Raw genomic sequence first — 20,040 nt, 5'->3', positions numbered from 1 at the left:
TCTTGATGAGAATTTGACTCATGAGAAATTGAAAAAAGGGCTGCGGTTTGGCCTATTTTTTGCGTGTACCAATTGAAGTATTTTGAAATGAATTGAAGAATTAATGCTTTCACAAAGATTGAGTAAGGACCTCATAAATTTTGTTATATAACAACTTAGCTTAAGTTTTTTCAGAGCGCTCAAAACAGAAGATCAAAAAATCGGGTCGTTTATAACTATAATCATTCTATTTATCTCTTTTTTTGCTACTCGTTTTTTTTTTTATCATATCCATATTTTTCTGAAATTTCCCTCAATTATTCCCGGTCTATGGGTAGCCGGCGAAATTTTTCGAAATAATTGATCTAAGGAAACGGATCAATTATTCCGTTAAAAATCATGACATAAGCCCGACTAATATACTCAAACCCAATTGCCCACCATTCCAAATTTGAATTCTCCTGATGCTGGCTTTATCCAAGAAGATTGGAGGCCCATTTGAACTTAGACGAATTAGGAAATCCCCCTACTTATCTTATCAACTTTTTTTACGTAAGAACAACCAACCCCAACTAATTGTTTCAGAGAAAATGAATTGATCCTAATGGGGATAGGAGCCTATGCGTTGTTATATGTAAGGGCTCCTCGCAATTCAACGCATTCAATCCAATCTTTAAAGTCTCGTACATGGAGAGATAAAAAAATAAATCGGTCAATGCACTTTGTTTCCATATAATCTATTAATATAAAAATATTCTGCCTGGATCTTAATGATAAAGTATATACAACACTTTTTTTATATATTCATTTTTTAAAAATATCAATCAATTTATTATTATTATATAAATATATAATAATATATTATTATACATACTGATTAATGTACTAATATTAATTAATAATTAATATAGTATTTAATTTAATTTAATATATATACATATATATATAATACTAGTGTTATTGCTTTTTTTGAATGTGAGAACCCGAGGCGCGGTGAACGAAAGAGTTTTTTTGTATACGAGCATGATATGTCTATACCATATCGAAATAGAATATCAAATCAAGAAAGTTTAAATTGGGATTTTTATTTGATGAATATTGAAACGAGACATATTTAGTTCGACTAAATACTTATGGATGAATTCACATTACAATTTGAATCGACTAATCCGGTATATTTTCCACATTCATAGGAGTGCATCTATGTTTCGCTTCACTAATATGATATTTTTTTGAGGCTTTTCTAATAATATCAAGTGTTATTCCTATTTTGGCATTTCTAATTTCGGAGTTTTGGCCCCAGCTTAACGAAGGGCCGGAGAAACTTTCTAGTTATGAATCGGGTATAGAACCGATGGGCAATGCTTGGTTACAATTCGAATCCGTTATTATATGTTTGCTATAGTTTTTGTTGTTTTTGATGTTGAAACGGTTTTCTTTATCCATGGGCGATGAGTTTCATGTATTGGGTGTATCCGTATTTATAGAAGCTTTAATTTTCGTGCTTATCCCAATTGTTGGTTCAGTTTATGCATGGCGAAAAGGAGCATTGGAATGGTCTTAGCTCCTTAATATTCAGACAATAATAATAAAAATAAAAAAGAAGAAAAAAATTACATTGAGAGAATTATGAATTCCATTGAGTTTCCATTACTTGATCAAACAACCCAAAATTCAGTTATTTCAACTACATCAAATGATCTTTCGAATTGGTCAAGACTCTCCAGTTTATGGCCGCTTCTCTATTTCTCTATGGTGCCAGTTGTTGCTTCATTGAATTTGCTTCATTAATAGGCTCACGATTCGACTTTGATCGTTATGGGCTGGTACCAAGGTCGAGTCCTAGGCAAGCGGATCTCATTTTAACAAAGCAGTACAAGAACGATGAAAATGGCTCCTTCTTTAGTGAGATTATATGAGCAAATGCCTGAGCCAAAATATGTCATTGCTATGGGAGCATGTACTATTACAGGAGGGATGTTCAGTACCGATTCTTATAGTACTGTTCAGGGAGTTGATAAGCTAATTATTGTCGATGTTTATTTGCCGGGCTGCCCGCCCAAACCGGAGGCAGTTATAGATGCTATAACAAAACTTCGTAAAAAGGTATGTAGAGAAATCTATGAAGATAGAATTGGGTCTCAACGAAGTCTCGATGTTTTACTACAAATCACAAGTTTCATGTTGGACGCAAGATCGTGTTGGAAATTATGATCAAGGATTACTCTATCAACCGCCATCTACTTCAAAGATCCCTTATGAAAATGAAACATTTTTTTAAAATACAAAAATTCAGTATCTTCCCACCTAATTAGTCAATTAGACAGGGTGTCGGATGTTTTTGTTCAAAATAACAAGCAACAGGCCAATTTTCAAAAATTTCATCGTAAATGTAAAATACTTCATTTATTTATACAAATTTCAATCTGGGGAGATCAAAAAGATGCGAGGTCGCTTTATCCTTGGCTAGTCAAGCGTAGGCTAGTTCATAGATCTTTGGGCTTCGATTACCAAGGAATAGAAACTTTACAAATAAAGCCCGAGGATTGGCACTCCATTGTTTGTTATTTTATATGTATATGGTTACAATTATCTACGCTCCCAATGTGCATATGATGTAGCCCCGGCGGGATTTGTTAGCTAGTGTGTATCATCTTACGAGAATACAAGATGGTGTGGATCAACCGGAAGAGGTATGCATAAAAGTATTTGCCCCAAGGAGGAATCCTAGAACTCCGTCTGTTTTCGGATTTGGAAAGCTGATTTTCAAGAACGGAATCTTATGATATATTGGGAATCTCTTATGATAATCATCCACGCCTAAAACGTATTTTGATGCCCGAAAGTTGGATAGGATGGCCTTTACGTAAGGATTATATTGCCCCTAATTTCTATGAAATCCAAGATGCTCATTGAATGATAAGAAACTAATTTTCATTTACTTCTACGATTCCGGATATTCAAGGAATTTTTTACATTATGTTCTAGATCAAACAGAGTCATTGCACTCTCATTCGTATTATGGGTGCGCTAAAAAAAAATAAATAAATAAAGAGTTTTGCAACATGAACTTTGTACCGCGCACATCGCTTATATGTGTTCTAGAGGGGTCCCCTCGTAGTGAATAAATATAATATATGAAATAAAATCCAAATAAATTAATAATTAAATTAATGTATCTGAAATGAATCTTGTCTATTATGATAGTTCCACCCCTCTAGACTTTTAAATTTGAATACTCACCTAAAAAAAAATATGGGATTATATATATATATATATATATATATATATATATATATATATATATATATATATATATTTTGAGAGAGAGAGAGAGAGAGAGAGAGAGAGAGAGAGAGAGAGAGAGAGAGAGAGAGAGAGAGAGAGAGAGAGAGAGAGAGAGAGAGAGAGAGAGAGAGAGAGAGAGAGTTGCTTTTATGTATGACTTATATATCATTCAATCAATTACAAAAAACGCATATGTTATGTTATGTTCTAATCTATCCCCTATTGAAAACTAATTTAGTGATTTTTTTTTTATACAACTTAGATAATTAGAGTATAATACATAAATATAATGTAAAATAATAAGAAAATATTGAGGGCCAAGTGAGGGCTGGTGAGGGCTTAATGAGGGTCGAGCTCATGCTTCAGAACCTAAGCCCTAGCTCGCCCCTTATAAGCATGAGGCCTAGCTCGGCCTGGCCCGCTGTGAGGGCCAACTTTTGAGTTGAGGGCTTGAACATGCAATTTTGAGGGCCTGGTCGGGGCGGGTTGAGGGCTAAGGGCTAAATTATCACCCCTAGGCTGAAGCTGAACACAAGCATTTAAGGCAAGGAATTGGGTCGGGTTTGACCCAAATCCAACCCAACCTGAATCCTAATAGTTTGGGTTCGAGTTGATTTTCACATTCGTTTATTTATTCAGGTCGGGTTCAGATTCGGGTTTGGGTTCGGGTTCAGATATAATTTTTGGGTTTTTTTTAAATTTTTAGTGGTATCCGATCGGGTCGGTCGGGTTTGGTTCAGGTTCGAATTGAAAATTTTAGTTTTATGGGGATTCAAATATAGCCATATCCGACCCAAACCCAACCCGTTCAACTCCAGTGAATAAGTGACCTTTCGAGTTCATGGGCTTCGCATCTATTCTAAAATTCAAATCCTTGTAAATGGTTAATGTCCTAATGCTAATGTTTGGTGCTAGAAAGCTAGAGAATTAGAGATGATTTGGTTTTGGTCTCTCCATCTTGCAAATATGCTCAAAACCCTTCAACGATTACAATTAAAACCTTTCACTAAATGCATAATTTCTCTAAAATTCAGCGGAAAAGTGGTTGTACAACAAGTTAATGTAATTGAGCCAAATTTAAATATTTTTGCAAAGTGAAAGTATAACTAGGAATAGTTCCCTCTTTTTTTTTTGTTTATCACCACAAAAAAAAAATACATTTTGACGTCATGGAATACTAAGGTTTACTCTGTTTCATCTTTGAAGCGTCATTTTCTGTTTTCTTGGGTAACTAGACTACTAGAGTATCAAATTTCATTAATTAGGAAAAATGGTCTTATCCATCAAATTTAAATAAGGCCATCTCATCATTCTCAATTTTAAGAAACAATTTAAATACCAAAGATTTCATCGAAAAAATAAATAAATACCAAAGATTTCATCATTAAAAAGTAAAGAATTCAAATGGATTTTAAAGGAAGGTTTATTTCGTATCTGATTTCATTTTAAAAAGCAATGAATTTCGTATCTGATTTCATTTTAAAAAGCAATGGATTGTAATGGAAATATTATTGTCCATATGAGATATGGCATCATTATCAGCCTAAATCAGTCCTATGCCCATAGTAAATCCTTGATCTCAATTCTCAGCACCTGGTCCATGACTCCATGCTTTGAAGTAACTTCCAAATTTGTTACACAAGTTTCATGTGAACAGTGTAAGGTAGACTTTTGAGACTTCTTTACGTTTCAACAAACTCTAACTTGCGCCTGGGATGTATTTACGTGTCTTTGCTGTACTTGCTGCACCAGACAACTACAAAATCTGAGGTGTCACTTGTAAGGTGATCCTAGACACCTGATGTTAGATAATTAAACATGGTTCCCAAAAAATACACCAATCATGCGCTCGCACTCTGGCTAGTCTATAAATACGGCATTTTCATCTTCACACCACATCACCCCAAAGTCCAAAACAGATACATTTTTTTTCGCGTGAAAAGAATAATCATCTAAAATTAAAAATTTAGAGACAAATTCACATCAACAAATTTGCTTTCCTTTTTTTGACACGTATATTATTATGAACGATTCCAAATTCTTCATAGTAACCTAGGATCGAAAGATCTCTTGCATTCATTTTTTGACAAACGTACATTGTTCCAACACGAGTCCAATTTATTAGCATTAGTAATGAATCCAAAACACTGGTTCGATCACGTGACAACTTTAATAAAAATAAAATCATTCCTAAAAATAACAATAAACGACAATCGATCAATTAAACCTAGACTCATCACCACTACACGTCATTTCTAGTTAATCAATGTGTCAGTGTAAGACCAATCCCGTACACCATAAACTTGATTCAGGCATATTTTTCTTCTTCACGAGTGCACAATATCAAAAAATCTCAAACTCCTCGAGATGAAAATAGGCGTGGGACTATATAAAAACTATGGTGTAAATAAAACCGTTGTAACAACGGTGTACTTTATCTTCTTTGCCTTTAAATACTCGTTATAATAAACATAATTTTTTTCTCTCTAAGACACTCAGCCAAGTCTCTTGTTTCTCTCTCTTCTCTCTATCGTTCTTCCATATTGTATCAGACTCAAAATCACCTTCAACACACATCACTTAAAAGTCTCTTTCCTTCAAATCAAACAAAACCCACGTAAGTTCTTCACAATTCATTCATACTCATCTTCAAATCACGTCAAAATTCTTTCTTTATACTTAGATCAACCACGTTTCTCATTTTTCTTTCATTTCCATACATTTCCATATATATATTTCCGTACATTTATATATACCAACATGTTAAAACTTGTTATGTTTGTTATATTTTTTCGTTCAGTTTAACATGTTTGTTTTATAACTTATGTGAAACGTAGTTTGTACGAGAATAATCTTTTGACATGCAAAATTTATGTTTGTACGTTAGTTTTTTTTGGAGATGGCAAGTCAAGTTGTGAAGCTGAGGAAAGAGTTGATTGTAGCACGTATCACTTGTTCAATCTGTAACAAGTTGTTTAGAGATGCTACTACTATCTCTGAATGTCTTCATACTTGTAAGATTCTTTACCTTCTTTTTCTCATCTGATTCAGTTTATGTTCAATTTTCTGTCTTTTTGACTTGTTGGTAAGTGGTTTGCAGTTTTACTACCTGGGTTTTTGCTAGTTTGTTGTTATGTGCTCTGGGTGTTTGATATTTTATCGTTTTCTTGATTTGGGTGGTTTGGATTTTGTTTTTTCATGATTTGGGTATGTTTTGTTTTCATGATTTGTAGCCTAGACGTGTTTTTCATGTATTGATTTGTTTTTAGATAATAGATTTGATATGAGCGTTGTAAATTCGAAATTAAGCTAATGACAATGTAGTTAGAACTGTCAGAGAAAATGGTATGGGACTTTCTCATCAATATGATGAACAAGCAGTCCTGATTTGAAGGAATATACACTGATAGTCGACTTGATGATTGTATACAGTATGAGTGTGAGTTTCCTGTTTTTATGCTTTTCTGCTGGGAAAAGGCATTAGTCTGCATTAGATCCTTCAGTCAGCTTTCTAGGCATGCTATGCTTTGGAATCTTCGTGACGTATAATGTAGATTTCTTAGATGGGAAGTGATCAGATTTGATTTTCACTTACTAGTGAAGCTAGTTTGGCGATACTTGTGGAGGTAACTTAACAAGAGTGAAGTAAAAAGAGAGAGAGAGAGAGAAAAAATAGAAAGAAAAGAGAAACACTATACGGAATTTCCAAATTAGATGAAGATGCAAGTCATATAGCGTTCGGGTTTAATAAGACATTAAAATGCAGCTAATATAAAATTTCAAAGTCAGATGGATATTAATGCTTCTTGAATTCTTTGTACATGACTATTAATGTCACAACGTCGATTGCTATGTCCTCTTTCTTGCCTACATATCTGATGGAAATTTAGACATTTTTAGTACTTAATTTATTTCTCGAATTGTCAGAGTACACGTCAGATATCCATCACTGTTAGAGAACATTTTCAACCCTGTCAATAGGAAATCTGATACTTTTCTCTTCAAACTTCAAATCAGTTTGCAGGAAGTGCATATACAAGAAGCTCACAAATGAGGAACAAGATCGGTGTCCTAAATGTAACATAAATCTGGGTTGTGCTCCCGTGGAAAAGCTCAGGTCAATTTTTTATGATTCCCTGTTCTGTTGTACTATTAATAGCTTTGAAGTATCTGTATTTGCCATATGTGTATACCCTTATTCTTTATTGGTTTATGCTTTAGTATTCCCTTATTCTTTCTTAGTTACTAGTTTGGTATACTAACATTTGTATTTATGAATAAAGAGGAGTTACAAAAGGTAAACGATGGAAAAAAGAAAAGAAAGAATTGGCAGTTTTGTTGGCGCTACTGGTAGGATCCTTATTGCAACATATCTCACCTTCAAATCTTTGAATCTAAAGTAGGTCAATGGGGGTCCTCCACTTTTCCTCCACTCTATGTAGGAGTGGAGGCCATCCAACATAGTTAACATACATAGTAGGTCCCAATGTGACTCCCTGATTAGTGAATTATGTTGTAAAGAAATCCATCAAAAGCACTGAAGAGTAGTTTATGTTTTCTGTTTAGTTCTGTAACTGACATCCTTGGTTTCTAGAAAGAACTACAGTTGTGAGTTGTGACCTATGATCAGAATGCCCAGTAGTATCTATGAAACACTTTAATCTGTTCTGTTCATTAGCTGTCATTGGACAGCACATACAACTGAAGACTTCAGTCATTAGTCATAAAACAGTAGTTCTCTTCAATTTTGTCCTAGATGAACATAAATCTGACCCTGGATAGCCATTTATAGTAATAATGTATCCAGTGTCCATAATAATGTTGGATTTCAAGCGTCAATTCTCTGTCAACTGCTCGTAAGAATTACTGTTAACTTGTTCTGTCGTGACTCTTGAAGCTCCGCGCCGTAATATCTATGCATTCCTACTTACAAGGAAATTATAAAACATAATCTTATATGCTGTCTTCTGTTGAGATACCATGTCTTCTTTGAGAGTTGTTCGGTCAACTGAGAAGGTTGCCTCAACACTTACATCTTCATTTTGGAAACAAATTAAATCTTCAAGTCTTCAACGCCCCTGTGTGTCTGCAATCATTTTAATGTAATAAAACTGAAGAGTTTCTAAATTTGAAAAGGAGTTAAGTTCTCATTTGCGGGTTTAGGATTTAGCCAGATCTTTAAAAAAATGGCAACTTATTATCGTCTAAGCAGTAAAAAAAACATTAGGTTAATAGATAAGTAAGCCATATTACATAACTTCTTTTTCATAAAAAAAATAGCGTTATATTACGTCTAAACTAAGGTATGGGAATAGAAACAAATCCATCCACAAATTGCAGTGGGTGTTTCACACTAGTAACGTCAAAGCTAGTTTTATAATGACTTATTATGCTGTATTACCTTCTTATCGGAAGTTAGCCCCAGCCAACTTAAACTATGAATTAAGGGCTGATTTTTGGTGATGATGATCTCCCCACCATGAAGATCATTTTCACAATAATCAACTCATTTGGATTATATATATTGCTATATGCCGTCATCTTGTCAGATTTTTGAAAATCAAACTAAGCAAAAATTTCAAGATCTTGTAAAGAGTCACTCACATTTGATATTTAGATGTGGAGATCCGAAGAGCCCTCAATCTTATCAATTTTTTTGTGAGGGGTTTTCTTCCTCTCTGTCTGTCTTCCCTTAACTTTCCTCTTTGTTATTTGTTTTTATTTTGGTCTTATTCACTGATTTGATTTGTTTTCTTTATATTAGTTTTATGTTAGTATGATCTTAAGTCACCTTCAAAAGAATATGGTTGTCGGTGTCCGACACAGATACAAAGTGTCCGGCACGGCAACCTATATGAAGTAGGACACAGGGACACAACTAATTAAAAAGAAAGCTATTACTAATTTTTAGTTGTGCAACTAATTCTTGGGCTCAAGACCTTACGAAGCACCTCCTTACAAGTAAATAACTATGAAAGTGGCATTGTGGAGTTGTAACTATGTTTTTTCGATGCAATGTTGTAACTATATTAATAGCTTATTTTCTTAGTCTTTTGGAATATAGAAGAAACTCTAGTATGCACAATGAGTCTATGTGTCCGACACAGATTTTCTTAAAGAATATCCTGTGATTTAAAGTAGGCAAAGAAAGGTCATATCATAAAAACAAAGGAAGATATATTTGCAAGAGTCAAGTAATGTTTTAAGATGTCAGCATCTGATTCAAACTAAAAGAGAACTACATTTTGTAGTATTTCAAATGAAAAGATATAATATGTTTTAAGATGAGTTATAGGATTTTTTTGTTTTATTACTCAACTATCCTTCTGGACCTTTATGAACAAGCAGTGGCTTCTTGCACTTGATTTTGTGTTGTCCTTGACTCCATGTAATTAAGTAGGTCTTTTAAGGATTATTTGTTGTGCAGCTCCCCCCTCCTTTTTTGTTTTTGCTTTAACCAAGGAATCTGCATCATGCATTTGACTAACACTTGTATCCGAGGTGTACATATTTAACAAAAATGCTTTGGCTGCTGTTGATCTGCAGGCCAGACCACAATTTACAAGATGTGAGGGCCAAGATTTTCCCTTTCAAGAGGAGAAAAGTTGTCGCCCCAGAGAGTATGGCTTCAATTTCATTGCCGGTTAGAAGAAAGGAGAGATCACTGTCATCACTGGTGGTCAGTACTCCCCGGGTATCAACACAAACCAGCATGACTGGAAGACGAACAAAATCTGTTGCAAGAAAGGCTGCATTAAGGGGATCTGGGTTTTCGATCGAGCAATCCATAAAAAAGGAGGAGGTGCCTGTCGAAGGTTGCCCAGAGAGCTCGAGTTCACGTGAAACCCTGAGCAAAATTGCTCAGAACAAGCGGCAGGTAAGGAGCTGCACTTATTTGTATGAGTTTGCTGGTCACACCTTTGATGGTTGTTCCCAAAGGTCATCGGTTCCAAATTCCAATCTTGTCATCCTTAGGGATGGGGTCTGGGTCCTTTCTTAAGTATGTACATCAGAAAGAAAAATTATGATTTCTGACTCTGGGAAATCACTACCAATGTGTTGTTTGTAATTACTCTATTGGTGCAGACAAGCGGCAACCTGCAGAACAATCTCAGCTCTACTAAACAAGAAGGGAATGATACTGAAAGTGTCTCAGGGAAAGTGGATGTATGGAAACCTTTAAATTGTCTTGTTGAAGCTGCAAACAGGACAAAGTCGTTCAAGTTTCATTTGCAAGGGTCTGATGCAAAACCAGAAACCCCCCATGCTGCAAACAATGGAGCACGTGGGCCCAAAGGAAAAGTCAAGAAGCATTCACATAAAAAGAACCTTGACGAGGATACTGGCAGTACTTCTGTGGGCTTGGCCAAATCGAAGAAGTTAAATAAGACGAGGCGGAAAAGAACATCTGCCTCTACTGAGTTGGGAACCCCAAGTCAAGCTATTCCCAGTTCATCTGGGTTTAAGCGTGACATAAGCGGTCCAATGTGGTTCAACTTAGTGGCTTCTGAAGATCAGTAAGATATCATTTTTTTTTCAAAATATGAAGGAATTCTTTCAAGGAGATTCTTTTTATTTACTTATTTTTATCTAATTTCTCAAAGGAATATTGAGTGATATCACTTTGTTGTCATTTTCTGGATTCAGGGAAGGAGATAACCCTTGCCGCCTCTAGACTCAGGTTTTCGGAGGATAAAGTAAGTTCTCATCAACCACTACCTCACTTATTCTGCCTTGTTTTTATCTTTTTGACACCTTAAAACATTAAATGCTTGGTAATAAAAGTAGATACTGCATGCATGTATTTTGTTGTATGATCATTTTACTTTCCATCTCTGTGTCTTATACCATGGGCCATTCAATGTTCCACTCCATAATTTGTGTTGGATGCTTTGACCTCTTGAATGTGAAGAAACTTTCCATCCTTTACTTTCTTACTTTTTAATTGATATCGTCTTTCTTAATTTTGGAATGCACCGTTCTTATGCATTATTCCTTGTTATTATTTGTTTTCTCGTGCTTCTTTTCTTTAGCTGGTATGAAGAGGAACCATATGATGTAGGTCCATTAATAGATCAACAAAGTAGAATTTAAGAGTAGCTCGGTCAGGTGGTAATTTGGTATAATTGTCTTGCAAAAGTTTTAATGCATAACTCTTTGCGTGTCGGGAATTATCTCAACTCTAACTGTTTGTTATTTGGCACAGGGATAGTAGTATTCCTGTTTCGTACATCCAAAAGTACCTTGTCTTGAAACTTGGTCCGAAATTTCTATCAAGTGAAGCTGAGGTGTGTATTTCTATTTTCTTTCTGTACATTAGAATTTAGAAGATATATATTATCTATTTTCTGCATGATCCGCAAAGGGAACAAATTTAAAGAAAGATCAATGTATGTAGTAGAGGACATATGGATCATGGCCATATGTAACCATGTTTATTGACATTCTCTTGGGACGGGAGCTGGCCTTGAATACAGACCATTGGTCGTTTTTTTACCTGGTTGAGAAAATGTATATAATACAGAAATGCAGGCTATTTTGATTCTAATTTTTGGAAGAATTTGTGCTGACACAAGTACTTCCATGTGTTACACAGTGTATATAAATAATGCTTCTTTTTGAAATGCACGTGTTTAATAAGTTTAGTACGAAATCAGAAAAGAATAAATCAAGTTTTTGAGATTCTGATATTATTTCACTCGCGGAAAAGTTGACGAGTTCTTTTAGGCGAGGGATGACTATTTGGTGTTGCATGTAGTCATCTACTGTGGAATGGACTAATCATTGATGTTATTTGGCAGGTGGAAATTACATGCAAAGGCCAACCTGTAGACCCCACATTGCCATGTTATAAATTAGTGGATTTGTGGCTACAAACAGCATCGAGGTCTGAAAGAAAACAGGCAACTTTGGGCTCCTCAGGCAAGGATTTTGTGATGGTCCTGGCCTACCGACGGAAGATTCAACCTACACTCTGAGCTTTTGCCAATCTGGCCCTTCTTGATTGCTACTTGGCCACTTTTCCTCCTTGCAGGTTTAATTTATTTATGATTTCATGTATGTGATGCACCGTGCACGTACTTTGTGTGTCGATGATGCATATTGTTGTATGCATAAACGTGCTTGTGGTGGCTGTTTATCTTTTTTCTTAAATTTGCTTTTTTACAAGAATAACCGGTCATTAGTGGCGTTGATGGATTTCATTAGTTTGTTTGCTGAACTTGGTAATTTGAATATCATCGATTACAGTTTTATGTTTCGTTTGGGCTGCGTAAAGGCGTGATTCAAAACTAAATTTCCATGATAGAACTAGATATATGCACAAACTAGGTCACCTTGTATTCGGCACTGTAATTCTACCGTAATTCTTCTGTTCAAATCTATTCAAGCTGTAGATCACCTGACAGCCTCTTGTGATTCACATAGTCGCATCAGTAATATCTGAACACGCTTAAGAGCTACTTTTATCGACCATTCCACTATAATGAGTGGATACGGTGTGGTACTAAGTACATGAAAGTGTCTTTGGTGAAATTTAATCCGTTTTATTGTTAATGCCTAAGGTAGTGTTCCCTGGAACTGGGTCTCCTATTCATCTCTTTACTTCCATGTCTACAATGACATGTCTAACACCGGCAGGCCTTTGTGTAGTGCGTTAGTGTGTGTTTATTTACATCTTCTCACATCTCCTTCTCTCCTTGTGGAGAAGATGAGGTTTGATGTCCGAAACTTGCTCATAACTTCAAACAGATTATTTGATAAAAATTTTATTTACTGCAAACTAGCTAGATGACGTTACACCTCTAAAGATACAATTGAAAATAATTGCGAAGATGAACTTTTGCTGATGACACGGTTGAATCTCTTTTTTTTTTAGATGGGAGGTTGAATCTCTTTGTTATTCTATAGATCTGAACAAAGAAAATTTGAATAACGTTTGATGCGGAATAACATGTGTTCTACTGATGGGTTAGTAGTCGATGGGAAAATTTGTTCCTGACCAAGTCGTTGTTAGTATAAAAATCAACATACTCAACTTTCATTTTGTCTTCAGGAAACCTATTCCTCTATTACGTTCGATATGGGAAAGTGGGAAACCAAAATTGTTCGTTTGGAAATTCAGAATCTGCCGTATAACTCTCAGGAAAACACATGCCAAAATGACTACTGAATGATCACTCATTCAATTTTTTTGCAGCGTGAAAACCCATAAAAAGAAACAATCCAGTTGCCGATTTTCCGTTAATTAATTATTCCTTAAGCACTTGCTTTGAGTTTTCGATTTCTTGTTAATTATTTTTTGAGGTTAGTTCGATGTTGTTGCATTCAGTTTTCAATTTCCCGTTAATTTTTCTTGGGGATTAGTTTGTTGCATTTGTATCCTATTTCGAAATCCCGTTAATTATTATTTTATATTAGTTCGATGCATTTGCATTCATTTTCCGATTTCTTATTAATTATTCTTTAATGTTAGTTCAATGTAATTACATCCAGTTTTCGATTTTCCGTTAAGTATTCTTTGAAGTTATAGTTCAATATAGTTACATCTAGTTTCTAATTTTCCGTTAATTATTCTTTGAGGTTAGTTCTATACAGTTGTATCAAGAATTTCCCGTTAATTATTATTCAATGTTAATTCAATGATCGATTTGCATCAAGTTTTTAATTTCATGTTAATTATTCTTTGAAGTTAGTTCAATGTAGTTACATCCAATTTCCGATTTCCAGTTAATTATTATTTGAAGTTTGTTCAATGTAGTTACATCTAATTTCCGATTTTTCGTTAATTATTTTTTGAGATTAGTTCGTTTGAAGCATTTGCATTTATTTTCTGATTTCCTATTAATTATTCTTTGAGGTTTGTTCTATGCAGTTGCATCCAAAATTTCCCGTTCAATGTGTATGTAGTTACATCCAGTTTTCAATTTTTCGTTAATTATTCTTTGAGGTTAGTTTGATGCATTCGCATAAAGTTTCCAATTTCTTGTTGATGTTAGTTCAATGCATTTGCATTGTGAGTTTTCGATTTTTCGTCAATTATTCTTTGAAATTAGTTCAATGTAGTTGCATCGAGTTTCTCATTTCCCGTTAATTATTCTTAGAGGTTAGTTCAATGCTTTTGCATCCAGTTGTCGATTTTCCGTTAATTATTTTTTGAAGTTAGTTCAATGCATTTGCGTCTAATTTCTTATTTTCTGTTAATTTTTCTTTGAGATTAGTTCAATGTATTTTCATCTAGTTTTCAATTTTATGTTAGTTATTCTTTGAGGTTAGTTCAATAATTGTCTCAAAAAAGACATGGGCGATTGTAAGAACTTCTGAAAGAGAGTAGATAGTAATGACTTCAACTACGATGTTGCAGGTATATTCAAGAACATGAGCACTGATATGTGTACTGTGTAGTACCTTAATCCATCAAGATTGTTCCAATGTCCCATTTGCCAAAGAACTCAAAAATTCCTCTTCATGGTTTAGTATTTTAAGACCATCTACTCAATGTAATTCTTATTAGTACCATTAGTACGTAACACACATATCTAATGAACATAATTCTTTTGGCTTGCTACGTATATAGTTGATGATCAGCTCATTGAAGTACCTAACCATTTTAAAAGAAAATGCAATTATATTATTAAGGTGTATTGGGTTTTCAAATTGGTTTAGGCCTTTCAATTATTTTAGTTGTCAAGACCTTTTTCGTTGAAAAACGCATTATTTGTGTAAAAATGCACAAATTTGTGACCGGGAGTTACTACATTAATTAGCATATACGTACGTTAAATCAAATAAACAACTGCAAAATACATATTTAGTGAGCATCAAATTATATTTTCCATTCAACCATAGATAAACTCGACGTTCCTTCGACACTAACTATAAGCACCAAAAACGAAAATCATTATAAGTGAAAAATCTGGAAAGAATATCTCCACTATTTTTCAGAAGGCTGCAAAGACAATTCACATTCATTGAATCCGGCACCATAGCTGTACAAATGTGTCCAATAGTAATTCGAGATGCCAAAATGACGCCATAATCTAAATAGACTTAAACATAGAAAGACATCAATACAACCAAATGAAATACAAAAAATATGAGAAAGAGAACACATAAATAGTCTTTCCTGGTTTCAAAAGTGAGGACGGTACCAAAAAGGGGTCACATTGTAAGAGCAACCGCCAAAGTATGCCCTCAATAGAGTACACAACATTGTATACGATCATAACTTTCTCATAAACCCCATAAGAAGACCCTAATCACACATCCAATGTCAGGCGTCATATTTGTAAATCTGATTCCTTGAGGAAACTTAATCTTGAAGTAGGTAATTGCCTGTTTTAACACCGTTAAAGAGAGTTAGTACAAAACGTAATAAATATTGAAGAGAATAAAAAATTGAATATTTAGAATAAGTGAAACAAAGACAAAAAACAATCTTATTCACCTTTATATTCTCCTCATTGAATTCTTCCTCTCATGGGTTCAAATGCAGTAACACCTTCTCATAGAGACAAAGGAATAACTTGCAATGAGTAATACATAAGTAGAAATAGGAGCAATGTTGTGCACAACTATGAAGAAAAAGATAATTACTGTACATATTAAGATGGATTAACCCATGCAAGAAAAATCATAAGCGGACAACAAAAACCGGCAAAAAGTTGAAGTAGTACCTGAACTTCAGTGGGGAGGTTGAAGGTTCAACCCATCTCGATCTGGACTCGAACAAAAGTAAGGTTCTTTTGGTTCAAACAATCCTCGGAAGGGTTCATTGGACGCATGCCCTTGTCCGCCATTTGGGAAGTTGTGAGGCGTTTTTTCTTTTAGTATATAACAATGAACAATAATCAAGTCGACTCAAATATATATTTAAGTAATTAAGCTTGGTCACCAATAAGAGAAATCATATTGTACTGGATGCTAGAATAAAAAAAAGGTAGGAAAGATGTAGCTACTCTATAATTGCATTTTATACTTAGACTATGCTTAAATAGAGGTCTTAAAGAAAGTCTCATACTCTTTGTACCTTTTTTTGAGCACCTTAGCAGATCATGTGCATTGTTGCATATTGTCAAGCGAAAATATTGATGCGCTTTAATCTATTTGATATAGTTTCATGATTAGTATTAACTTGTGTCCTTACTCTTCTACCTCATGTGACATCATCTTCTAATAGAAATATTTCCAAGCTTTCCTGGTATTTCGTTACAACAAATTCCCAACTGCATACTAAGAAATAACCCCTTCTACAAATTAAATCCAAACCCATAGAGAAGTCATATTTACACCATTTTATCTTTTATTCTATTAGGAAAACAATAATTTAAAACAATTAAAATTGGTTTACACCATTTAATCGTTTAGTTAGTAGTTTCAAGTTTGAAAATGGAACGGCTCAGCGCGACTAAAATAGGAAATCAGCAGCCGTAAAGGAGTAGGAAAACTGTATCCAAGTCAATTCATTTTACGTGGTCAAGACCATTCACCTATTCTTTTCCACCTGTTTTATCAAAGATTTTATTTTAATACTAACCAAGCACTCTATGACCACCATAATTAGCGTAGTACACAAAGGTTTAGTCATCAGGGTCACTACCAACAATCTTTCCAATAAACCAAGTAGAAGCAGTTTTATTTCCTAGAAGAATTGTCAAAAAGCTTCGAACGGTGACTTCTTCTCTAAGTATGATCCTATAATTAATTTTAGGAGACCCAATAACATAAGACGGTGAAATAACCCTTAAAAAAATCCCCTTTGGTACTATCCAATATAAACATCCTCACCGTGAGACTATGACCCCTCTACGGATGAAGTCCTTCTAAATATCATATCCATGTTATAGGCTAATGACTACTCATCTGGTGTTAGCTATTACATAACCTTTCAATAATTTCAAGTTATAGAAGAACCATGAGAAAAAGGAAATAAGATCAGTGTGAAAGGTACATGGTAACAGAAATTTGAGATAAAAATAGTGTACCTAGATAATTAGTACTTGGAGTTGCCTGCTTGCATATTAGATTTTCTCAATCTCTTGGCTGGAATGTTGTACTACTTGATACACTTAGCAAAAAAGGTGACAATCTAAACATCTTGAAATCCAACACACTCAAATGACCATTTGCTCATTACAGTGACCACAATTTCCATAGCCAAATCCATAGCGGATCCCTGAATGACCTGCATCATAGAGATCACTATTATCTACTAACAAATGTTAAATTTCTTAATAATTTGAAAGAACAAAAGAAGACTAATAATACATGATTAAGCATAACTTGCCTACTGTATAAGCATATTCTACTATAGATTATGGTGCCTAGATTTTTTCCAATTGCCAAGCTATAAATAAAGGGTTTGCTTTTATGTATTTTTGTGTCTCGGATATGGTTTGCAATATCTTTGCGGCTTGGATTCAAGTGAAAAAAAAAATCAAATGCATCAAATGCAAAAAACATACCCACTACTACTGCAAACTGATTTAGAAACAACAAACTAATTCAGAAACTGTGTAGAATATTAGGTGTTTCTCTTGTGAATACTGGATCATTTAAATATAGTAATATACTACAGTTGGACACTTTATCATGTCAAATATACTACTCGAGTCGTCTATGTATTTTCTTTTTCTTAGATATAAGTATTAGTTTCTAACTAAGAAAAAGTCAACTAAAATTAATCGAATGGATTGAATATTGCTTTGCGCCAAAATAAACAAACACACCTAAGAAAGATTTTGATCTGTATTACCATCTTACATAATTTGTACACAAACACACACCCAAGAAAGAATATGTTTACTTAAGTTCCACGGCTTACTCATCCGTTATCTGTTATCTGCAGTAGACTTAATTTATTTTTTATTTTTTTTCATGTAGACTTAATCACCTTGGTCTCATTGTAATAAGAAGAAGCACAAAAGATATATATAGGTCCAGCCATACATTAAGCATATATAAAATTCAGATGCGATAACTTGCCATGAGATTATCATGCAGTCAGGTTACTTTACCAACACAGAATTAAAAATTATATTTGAAAAACAAAAAAGAATATGGGGATTAAGTGCTCACGGGAAGAAGCATGAGAATGCCAACAATGCATAGTCAGTTCCATTTGTTTGAAGTGCTTGTTTTTCCTTATCCGTTAGTTCATCTCCCAAAAGTGCTCTTTGTAGCAACCCTAAAGCAGCAACTACATCAATGGCTAATAGCCGAGTGCCAAAAGTCCTGTTGACAAATACCAAGCAATTATCTGTATCACAATTAAATTAAAATAACAAATTGGAATGGAAATGGGTTATAAACAACTTGCCCACTGTAAAAATTAAAGCAAACTTAACATAAGAAAATAGTAGAATTAACACCTCATTGCAGCACTATATTAGAAAAGAATTCTTGTACTGTATAACCCTATATGTTCATTGTGTGCTTTCATATTCTCTACTGTGCTAAAGTCGAATTTCAAACCTTAGCATGTATATGATAACTTATTCATCTGAGCAATCAAGTTTACAGAATCTCGATCACCTGTGCGGCAGAAGATTATGTAACCATGGAGATCTGGCCTAATATTTTAACCTCTTAAATGGACCTTGGTCAATGATAGGGTCCACAGGTACTTGTGTCTCAGTCCCTTGCTGTTTTTCAAAGCCTTTCTCTGCTTCAGACATTGGAGACACATAGCCTTCTGGGAATGGTGGTGAACGAAGGAGGGACTGATCCAAGTTGTGTGAATATAATATATTACGCAAACCACAATTCTTCTAAGAGAATTGCTAAGCGTCCCCGAACTTTTAAGGTGGTAGGGCCGGACTGACCTACTATGAGACAAAATTAAGTGAAAGGAAAATGACTTGACCAGTTACTTGTTTCAAAATTAAAAAATAAACTTAATACACTCTCCTTAAACTGCTCACCAGAAGTTCATCGGAAAAATAAATGCTCACTATCCACAAAGAAATAATAATTCAATGAAAATCCATTGTATAAACAACTTTCAAGTAAATATATGTTTATGTTAAAATGAAGTCTATTGCATAATTAATTAAACTCAAACAAAATAAACATTTGAACACTTTTGTTTTAACCCAACAACTTTGAATCCCATAAAAAATTGTTTTTTCCACTTTGTTTTTCTTCACTTAAGATTGGGTTTGAAGGTTATACAATCTCAAACATTTTTTTTTTTTTTAAATTTAAAAGAATTTGGAAAAGGTGTGTAAACCCATTACGGATCGACAATCGACACAAAGTTATTTGTGTCTTGGATGGCACCTTTGCAATCACTACTTTATGAAAATCAAATCTGTACCATTAAGCCGGTGTTGGAAAGTCGTTGGTGGTGTTTGGAACAATGGTGGCTAGATTGGGTTCTAACTAAGCTGTTATTTGGTTTGGAAGAATATAAGTGAGTCACTCACTGATTTATTTGTTTTTCTTATTGAAAAATAGAAACTTGTGTAAAATGTCAACAGGTAATTTATTTTGTCAATGTAGTAGGTCGGGGACGCTAGCAATTCTCTTCTTTTAATCTTTTTTTTATGGTACAACAATGACTATTGATTTACAAGCTGGAGCAAAGTTGAGAAAACAGGTAATTAAGAAAATCGACTTACATTACGTTGTAATGATGCAAGAATGTGGTCTACTCGACTTTAGCTTCAAAGGTAGCGATTTCAGACTTCGCTATCAACTGCATCACATATAACATTGTGGCTGCATCATAGCATAGAAAGGTAAACATTGACGTTTAGTAGCAACAAATAACGG

General features: G+C 34.3%; 1 protein-coding gene and 1 long non-coding RNA gene across 2 annotated transcripts; one reads left to right on the top strand and one right to left on the bottom strand.

Annotated features, from left to right (window-relative positions):
• The first annotated feature begins 5,754 nt into the window (after positions 1–5,754).
• Positions 5,755–12,438, top strand: LOC147499987 (E3 ubiquitin protein ligase DRIP2-like). Its single transcript, XM_086561727.1, is given in 9 exon segments — positions 5,755–5,884; positions 6,155–6,281; positions 7,285–7,384; positions 9,814–10,144; positions 10,354–10,784; positions 10,915–10,922; positions 10,925–10,964; positions 11,474–11,555; positions 12,069–12,438. Coding segments are annotated over 8 exon segments (1,284 nt in total). The 5' UTR covers positions 5,755–5,884; positions 6,155–6,166; the 3' UTR covers positions 12,246–12,438.
• A 2,777-nt stretch (positions 12,439–15,215) lies between these two features.
• LOC147499986 (uncharacterized) lies at positions 15,216–17,443 on the bottom strand. The gene is made up of 3 exons (XR_015194568.1): positions 17,250–17,443; positions 15,713–15,766; positions 15,216–15,600 (listed from the first exon to the last, which is right to left on the bottom strand). It is a non-coding gene; the product is annotated as an uncharacterized LOC147499986 (long non-coding RNA).
• Between the last annotated feature and the right edge of the window lie 2,597 nt (positions 17,444–20,040).

Source organism: Coptis chinensis, chromosome 5 (assembly GCF_015680905.1).
Source record: "Coptis chinensis isolate HL-2020 chromosome 5, ASM1568090v1, whole genome shotgun sequence".
NCBI lineage: Eukaryota > Viridiplantae > Streptophyta > Magnoliopsida > Ranunculales > Ranunculaceae > Coptis > Coptis chinensis.
Note: the sequence above shows the minus strand (reverse complement) of the source record. Positions and strands in the feature narration are given on the sequence as shown.